An 8,562-nucleotide genomic window follows, 5' to 3' on the forward strand; every position below is an offset into this window, starting at 1 on the left:
CATTGGTGGTGTTTTCGGAAAGGGATATGTGAGAGACAGAAGTCAGGAAGGAGCTGTGGGTGGAGGAGCTGGTCAGCGTTGGCAGTGGAGAGGATGAGGCTGAGGTTGTCTCACTGTGGCTTGTTTCCATTGTGGTGTGCACTGAAGAAGGTGTTATGGCATTGGGTGTGGATGTCTCTGTCATTGGAAGAGAAGGAGAGCTTGCCATGGCAGTCTCCGTACGTGTGAATATAGTCCCAGTTGGGCGGGGAGGAACCAATGTCATGGTTGTCTCATTGGTGGTGAACTCAGAGACCACTGGCTGTGTGACAGTCGTCCTTATGGGACTTTCACTGGACGATGCTGTCAGAGGAGACTGGGAAGCAGTCGTCAGACTTTCCTCCTTTGTGGAAATTTTGGCTGTGCTCAGGCCTGGAAGAGAGGTTGCTGTGGGAATCTCACTGCTTGTATATTCACTAAAGGTAGGGGGAAGAGAAGTTGTTCTTATGGTTGTCTCAGTGGTGAAAGATTCAGGTAGTGTTGAGAGAGAGACACTTGTCGTTATCTCCCTGGAAGATGTTGATACAACAGCAGAGTGAGTAGATCTTGTGCCCACTGTCTCGCTAGTGGATATTTCAGATGTGGCGGACTCAGAGGGTGTTGTTGACGATATAGTTTCAAGGTTGGTAAATTGTGTTGAAGCTGGAGCAGAAACTGTTGTTGCCAGAGTCGTTTCATTGGTGGTGGTTTCAGAAAGGGTTGTGTGAGAGACAGAAGTCTGGAAGGAGCTGTGGCTGGAAGAGCTGGTCAGCGTTGGCAGTGGAGAGGATGAGGCTGAGGTTCTCTCACTGTTGCTTGTTTCCTTTGTGGTGTGCACTGAAAAGGGTGTTATGGCATTGGGTGTGGATGTCTCTGTCATTGGAAGAGAAGGAGAGCTTGCCATGGCAGTCTCCGTACGTGTGAATTCAGTCCCAGTTGGATGAGGAGGAACCAATGTCACTGTTGTCTCATTGGTGGTGATTTCAGAGACCACTGGCTGTGTGACAGTCGTCCTTATGGGACTTTCACTGGACGATGCTGTCAGAGGAGGCTGGGAAGCAGCCGTCAGACTTTCCTCCCTTGTGGAAATTTCGGCTGTGCTCAGGACTGGAAGAGAGGTTGCCGTGGGAGTCTCACTGCTTGTATATTCACTAAAAGTAGGGGGAAGAGAAGTTGTTGTTACGGTTGTCTCACTGGGGAAAGTTTCAGGTAGCGTTGAGAGAGAGACACTTGTCGTTATCTCCCTGGAAGATGTTGATACAACTGCAGAGTGAGTAGCTCTTGTGCCCACTGTCTCGCTAGTGGATGTTTCAGATGGAGCGGACACAGGGGGTGTTGTTGACAATGTTGTTTCACGGTTGGTAAATTCTGTTGAAACTGGAGCAGAAACTGTTGTTGCCAGAGTCGTTTCATTGGTGGTGGTTTCAGAAAGGGTTGTGTGAGAGACAGAAGTCAGGAAGGAGCTGTGGGTGGAAGAGCTGGTCAGCGTTGGCAGTGGAGAGGATGTGGCTGAGGTTGTCTCACTGTTGCTTGTTTCCATTGTGGTGTGCACTGAAAAGGGTGTTATGGCATTGGGTGTGGATGTCGCTGTCATTGGAAGAGAAGAAGAGCTTGCCATGGTAATCTCGGTACTTGTGAATTCAGTACCAGTTGGATGAGGAGGAACCAATGTCACGGTTGTCTCGTTGGTGGTGAATTCAGAGACAGCTGGCTGTGTGACAGTCGTCCTTGTGGGGCTTTCACTGGACGATGAGGTCACAGTTTTCTGGGAAGCAGTCGTCAGACTTTCTCCTGTGGATGTCTCTGAAGAACTGGCGTGTGTGCTTCTCTCTGTGGGGGACGCAGACATGTTTGGGACCGCAGCGGTGGCTGAGCTCGGTGTTTCTGCGCTGGACTGAATCGCGGTGCTGAGCGCTGTCTCACTTGCTGTGAACTCAGCTGACGTTGGCGTTGACGGAGTCCCTGCTACTGTCGTGGTCGGCTCACTAAGTGAGGAAAATTACCACGGCGTCATCGTTCGTGTAATCAATTACAGATCAGGCCTTTCCCATGGACCGCTGCTGAGTCACCCGCCCCACGTCCTGCAGTGCAACCCCACCTGGCACCGTGCTGGGGCAGTGTGGTCACTGCATGCCCGTGGAGAGCGACCCCTGCTGAGCCCCCGCCCACTTCCTGTCCCAGTGTGCCCCCTAGCACTGTGCTGGGGCCAGCCCTGCCTGCTGTGGGAAAGCGACCCCTGCTGAGTCCCCACCCCACTTCCTGTCCCACTGTGCCCCCTAGCACTGCGCTGGGGCCAGCCCTGCCTGCTGGGGGAGAGCGACCCCTGCTGCCCCTGCCCTGCTCACTGCCCCACTGCGCCCCCTAGCGCCACCCAGGGGCAGCCCTGCCTGCCAGGGGAAGCGCCCCCTGCTGAGCCCCCTGCCCTGCTGCCTGCCCCACTGCACCTCCTACAACTGCCTTGGCCAGCCCTGCCTGCCAGGGGAGAGATCCCTCACACTGCTCCCCACAGCTCACCCCCACCCCACGCTTTCAGCACATCACCCCTAGTTGCCACCATGCTGAGGCACTGGAGTCGGCAGTGACCCAGAGAGGAGAGCATCCCCTGCCCCGCCTGGCTCTGGAGAGCTCATGAGCTCGCGGGATACGGCAGCAGGGAGGGAAGACGTCTGTAGCTCCAGCAGCAGAGCAACCCCCTCTGGGAAGTTGTGTGACTCACCGGCACTGGGGTCCCTGAGCCCCGAGGTAGCACTGCTCCCCTGCCTCGCAGAAGGGGCCGTAGGGGCTCTGGCTGCTGCAGTTGGAGACGCACATCAGCGTGTTGCTCACGTTGAGCGGGAAGTAATATTTCTGGTACGCCGCGGGGATGACGGAGTCGTTCTGGCAGACCGCTAGGGAGAGGGGGGCGAACGCCGAGGCTGGTAAATACCGCAGGAAACCAACCCACCTCCCACCTCCTCCCTGGATGCGCAGACGCTGCTCAGCCAGGCGTGTCCCAAGGGACCATCCAGAATGGTAACTGGTCCCAGAGAGCGACCGGATCCTGGGCTACAGGGGAGAAGGCACCTAACGCCTGGGTGCTGTGGCTAGGCCAATTCACACTGCGCAGAAAATTCTCCTGGCCGCCGGAACGGCTTCCCCAGGGAACTGATGGATTCCCGACGCCTTTAAATTGAGACTGTGCGTCTCCAAACACTCTGCACCTGCTCAGCCAGGCACAAAGATCACTGGGGTCCTTGCATCTGCCGGCCAGACCCTTAGCAGGTGTCAATCTGCTGTGAATCCATTGGCACCAATTGAACTGGGATGCAAGTTCTCACCAGCTGCGGATCTGACCTCACACACCTACGGGACAGACACCTGGGGTTGTCCTGGGAGTGCCGGGAAGTGGGTGACGGGCAGAGACCGAGGCTCTGGGTCTTACCTGCTATGTTCAGATTGACCGAGTTGACCTGGGTGGCTCCAGCTTCAAAGCACAATTTGTCTGAAAACAAGAAAGAGAGGGAGACCCAAATGTGAGTTGCAGCGTTTGTGTTTTGGGAGGGATCTGGGCCCAGGTTGGTGGGTGTTTAGAGCTATGAGCTGGAGGGCAGGTGAGGGAGGGAGTTCTCACCCACCGTCAGAGCTGGGTGAGAAATTCAGCCCCGTGCTTAGAAAAGTTTCAAAGAGAACAAAATTGGTTTCTCACTTCCATCAAAAATTGTGCTTCAAAACGGGGTGTGTGTGTGTGTGTGTGTGTGTGTGTGTGTGTGTGTGTGTGTGTGTGTGTGTGTGTGTGTAAAAAAACAGCTGCCCTCCAATATACCAGTTTTCCAACAAAGACAAAAACTGGAGCATTTCAGTTTCTTGTTAAAAGAAGCCTTTTGCCACCAGACCAAGCCCTTCAGCGGATAGTTTTTGGCCAGCAGGATGTCCTGGCCCCTAGTCCTGGCACCTAATGTGTGGAAGTGGTCCCTGGCATGGTATGTCCCTGGGGCCACATCTCGGGACATCGGGTTAGCCCATCACCTGTGTCATTGGAGGTGCAGTTGCGGTGGACCAGGCGGTCTCTGAGGTTGCTGACGGCTTCCGTGTACGTGCTGTTGTAGCTGGAATATGGCACGGCCAAAAAGATCTCGTGATCCACAATGATGCTGCCGTTTCTGCGGAGGAGGAGAGGAGCCGACGTCAGCGCCGGGGAAGGAGGGCAGACCGGAGGCGGCCGCGTGCTCTCGCTCCAAGGGGGGCCTCCGACAAGGGTTTGGCTTGGGCAGAACCCTGCCGCCCCAGCGGAGCCATCGCCACGGTTGGAATCCAGCCCCCAGGACACCCAGCCCGCCCAGAGCACAACGAGGAGCAGGACTGTGGTTGCCACCCCAGCCTCTTACCTCAGTGAAATTATCTTCAACCCCTGGTACTGGGGGATCTCACTGTAGATCTTCTCAGTCTGGAAAAGAAAGAAAGCTCGCAGCCAAGCACAAGGGGTGTTTCATCGCAGGTCCCCCCCTCTGAGGCAGCAGGAAGGCCCTCCCCAGAGACCCTCTCCCCCTGTGCGGCAGGGTGCCTGTGATGAAGGTGAGAATTGGGGTAGTATTTTTCTGACCCATACCCATGTGCCTCAATTTACCCACAGACTTTGCATTGCTATCCACTGGGCACATTCCCTGGAACTGAGGGGATACGGGACGGGGTTTCTGAGCCACATATCCCATCTGAGTTGGTCCAGAAACACTGTCAAGGACTGTGTCAAACTGACACCTTTCGTTGATAAATCTCACTTCTGCTGGGGAGAGGGATCTGCTCATGGGGTGCCCATTTTTCCAGGACCCCCATTTGGCCAGGGCCCCATCAGCCCAGTGGTTAATTCACCATTGCATCCAGCACCATTGTGCCCTCGTGCCACCCCAGTTCATCCCCTTTGGATGATCAGAAACAGCGGCAGACCCCTCTCCCCAGCAGAAGTGCTGGGTGGTGGGGGAAGCCCCAGTGCCTGGACCCTGACTGCGGACCCAGGACAGGAGGAGCTCTGGCTCCCTGCCACGGGCTTAGGGCAGGGGGAGCATTCACTGCCCGCTGCGGCCCCGGGACCGTGGCAGGGGCACCGACTTCTCCGGTCTTGGTGCCACAGAAAGGAGCAAACGGGTTATGGGGCTGCCGTGTGGGGGTGGGACGTTACCGCCATAAGCTGTGACCGTATAAATCATTGTTGCAACCACTGTGATATATTTGCAGCAAGTGCTGCCCAAGGCTTGTCGTGTGAGGTGTCTATGGAACGGTTGTGATTTTCTGGGTAGGACTGTGCTGTTTGTAGGGGTGTCTCCGTTTTGTATTGAAAGTTATGAATATTGGCTCTGTACTTGTATCTCAAGGTGTTTGGATTCAAAGAAGCCTCGGTGAACCGTGCGGTCGGCTCCTTGAGTGGGGACTGTTCTTAGTAAGTGCTCAATCAAGAAACACTTAACGGACAATGGACCTTGCGAGACTCCAGTCCACATAAGTCTTCCTGGAAACGCTCAAGGTAGTGGGTGAGCAACGGGAGGTGGGGTGGGTTCCCCACTGCTCTTCTCCAGGGCGCCAACAAACCTGAACTCACCTCTGGCTGGACGGAGGCATCCCCAGGGACCTCGGGACCTGGAGGTCACTGATCATTCCTGCCCAGGCGAGGTTTGGGCTGGCTAGCCCTGCAGGGTTTGCTGGTGTGGCCGGGGACAGACCCCCCCAACCCAGCCTATCACCAGGAAAGTCTCATCAAGAGCGGGAACACAGGGCTTGCAGTTCTGGGGACCCCAGCAGATGACCGCAACCACATTCATGAGAGCCTCAAACCCCCATTCCCGCCACCTTGGCACCCTTGTCTTGGACCTTGCTCATGAGTGAGCTCCCCGCCCCCCAACGCAGGCCCTTATCTCCCTCACCTGATTCTTAAAACGGGTCTCGAAAGCTTTGAAGTCAGGGGAGCTCTGGTTCTCCAGGCTCAGGTTGAAGACCGCATTCACCACCTCCAAGCTGATGCTGATCACTGCCACAACATCATCTGCCAGCGGGAAACAAAGGGGTGACTCACGGAGCGGCCCCCGATGGAGCACACCTCGGGCAGTGTGGCCGGCGCTGGCGTCAAGTTGGTTCCTGACAACCCTCAGCCCCCGGAGTCCCGCGGGTTACAGAAGAAACTTCCCTTTCATTGAACAGGCCTCTCCAGGCTGCAGTGGAAAGCCTGAAAACAGCCCCCGTGAAGCCCCCAAAACCCAGATGGCAAATGCAAACTTTAGGCATTGGGCTCGGATGGTCCCGTCTGGACTCAAACCTCCAGGACACTCTGAACACAGGCGAAGTATTTTTTAAGTCTCCTGATTTTGAAGCCAGTCTTGCTTTGCTGTGGGCACCGGACTCCTGGGTGCTGGATGATTCAGTGGGACAGAACTGCTCCAAGTTTGCGGTGTGGGGAGGGACGAGCACGGGATGCAGCTGGGCTCCTGGGGATGCACGGACACAGCAGAAAGGTGCCCAGGGAAGGCACCCAATGGCACCAGCAAAGGAGACAGATACCTCCTTGGAGCCGGGAGTTGGAGAATCAGAGTCCACATTTCAGGGCGAGGGGGCAGGCTGGCAAATGCACTTGGGGGGCTGGAAAGGGGAAGTAGCCCCAGAGGGGGACTCACCTATGGTGATGTTGTTTCTTAGCACATCACAGCTCTGGCCCGTAAAGGCTGGGAGACAGAAGCACTGGGACCCCTGTAGCGTCCCGTTGTTCTGGCACTGCACAGGGGCTGGCATGGTGGAACCGGCTTCAGGAGAGAAAAAGAAAAATCACAGCAATGAGTCACAGCAGCTGTTTGTGCCGACACCCCTCCCAGGGGCTGCCTGGGGTGGGGCAGAGAGGCTCTTTATACAGGGACCCTTCACCCGGTGCTGAGATGGGGCCAACTAGGGGATGGTGCAGCTGGTTATACAGGGACCCCTGACTCAGTGCTGAGATGCAGCCATCTCTGGGGTGGGGCATCTGGTTATACACGGACCCCATGCCAGTCGGTGATAAAAGAAGGAACAACATTCAGGGGCTCCTGAGTGCCCACTCTGCTGCCCCACACCCTGCTCTAAGAACCATGTTATCCATAAAGAGCCTCAAAACTCACCCCTCGTGGTTCTTCCACCAGTGGTGTTTGCGGCAGGACTGCTGCTACCGGGCGGAGAAACCCTTGTTGCCAGAGTCATTTCACTGGACGTGGTTTCAGACAGGGATGTGTGAGAGACAGAAGTCAGGAAGGAGCTGTGGGTGGAAGAGCTGGTCAGCGGTGGAGAGGATGTGGCTGAGGTTGTCTCACTGTTGCTTGTTTCCACTGTGGTGTGCACTGAAAAGGGTGTTATGGCATTGCGTGTGGATGTCTCTGTCACTGGAAGAGAAGGAGAGCTTGCCATGGCAGTCTCCGTACTTGTGAATTCAGTCCCAGTTGGATGGGGAGGAACCAATGTCACGGTTTTCTCACTGGTGGGGAATTCAGAGACCGCTGGCTGTGTGATGGTGATGGCCTCGACGGTGGAGGTCGAGCTGGCAGGGCTGTGCGTGGAAACGGGCTCGTACATCGTTCTGGCCTCAGTCGCAGAGCTCGGGCTGTAACCGCTGGGTGTGGAGACGGGCTCAGAGACACTGATGGCCTCGGCTGCGGTTGTCGGGCTTGAAGCACTGGACGGGGGAACAGACTCGGAGATGGTGTGGGTCTCAGCCGCAGAGGTCAGGCTTGACGCACTGGAGGAGGGAACAGACTCGGATACAGTGTGGGACTCGGCTGTGGAGGTCAGGCTCGAAGCGCTGGGCATGGAGACGGGCTCAGACATGGTGCTGCCCTCGGTCACAGTGCCTGGGCTGGAAGCGCTGGGCGTGGAGACAGACTCGGAGAGGGTGCTGCTCTCAGCTGTGGAGGTTGGGCTGGAAGGGCTGCGCATGAATATGGATTCAGTGCTCAGGGCCGGAAGGGACGTTGCCATGGGAGTCTCCCTTTTTGTATATTCACTAAAAGTAGTGGGACGAGACGTTGTCCTTACAGTTGTCTCACTGGGGAAAGTTTCAGGGAGTGTTGAGAGAGAGACACTTGTTGTTATCTCCCTGGAAGATGTTGATACAACTGCAGAGTGAGTAGCTCTTGTTGCCGCTGTCTCGCTAGTGGATGTTTCGGACCCAGTGAGCACGGAGGGTGTTGTTGACAAAGACAACTCACTGTTGGTGAGTTCTGTTGAAGCTGGAGCAGAAAGTGTTGTTGCCAGAGTCGTTTCATTGGTGGTGGGTTCGGAAAGGGATGTGTGAGAGACAGAAGTCAGGAAGGAGCTGTGGGTGGAAGAGCTGGTCAGCGTTGGCAAGGGAGAGGATGAGGCTGAGGTTGTCTCACTGTTGCTTGTTTCCATTGGGGTGTGCACTGAAGATGTTATGGCATTGGGTGTGGATGTCTCTGTCACTGGAAGAGAAGGAGAGCTTGCCATGGTGGTCTCCGTCCTTGTGAATTCAGCACTAGTTGGATGAGGAGGAATCAATGTCACGGTTGTCTCATTGGTGGTGAATTCAGAGACCACTGGCTG

General features: G+C 56.0%; 1 protein-coding gene across 1 annotated transcript; it reads right to left on the bottom strand.

Annotated features, from left to right (window-relative positions):
• Positions 1-329: 329 nt before the first annotated feature.
• Positions 330-8,452, bottom strand: LOC115643115 (flocculation protein FLO11-like). The gene is made up of 10 exons (XM_030546931.1): positions 8,024-8,452; positions 7,128-7,927; positions 6,654-6,779; positions 5,910-6,028; positions 4,383-4,441; positions 4,024-4,157; positions 3,440-3,499; positions 2,735-2,906; positions 829-2,003; positions 330-382 (listed from the first exon to the last, which is right to left on the bottom strand). The coding sequence occupies exons 1-10, from the start codon at positions 8,389-8,391 to the stop codon at positions 330-332; spliced, it is 3,066 nt and encodes a 1,021-aa protein (XP_030402791.1). The 5' UTR covers positions 8,392-8,452.
• Positions 8,453-8,562: the final 110 nt, after the last annotated feature.

This window comes from Gopherus evgoodei, unplaced genomic scaffold (genome assembly GCF_007399415.2).
Source record: "Gopherus evgoodei ecotype Sinaloan lineage unplaced genomic scaffold, rGopEvg1_v1.p scaffold_51_arrow_ctg1, whole genome shotgun sequence".
Taxonomy (NCBI): Eukaryota; Metazoa; Chordata; order Testudines; family Testudinidae; genus Gopherus; species Gopherus evgoodei.

Excerpts from the sequence above, each read along its gene's own strand:
- LOC115643115 (XM_030546931.1), bottom strand. The coding sequence starts at position 8,391 with ATGGAAACAAGCAACAGTGAGACAACCTCAGCCTCATCCTCTCCCTTG. Across the intron at positions 7,928-8,023 it reads GAGACAACTGTAAGGACAAC|CCCTTCCAGCCCAACCTCCA; the intron begins GTCTCGTCCCAC and ends ATTCATGCGCAG. Across the intron at positions 6,780-7,127 it reads TGGTGGAAGAACCACGAGGG|CCGGTTCCACCATGCCAGCC; the intron begins GTGAGTTTTGAG and ends TCTCTCCTGAAG.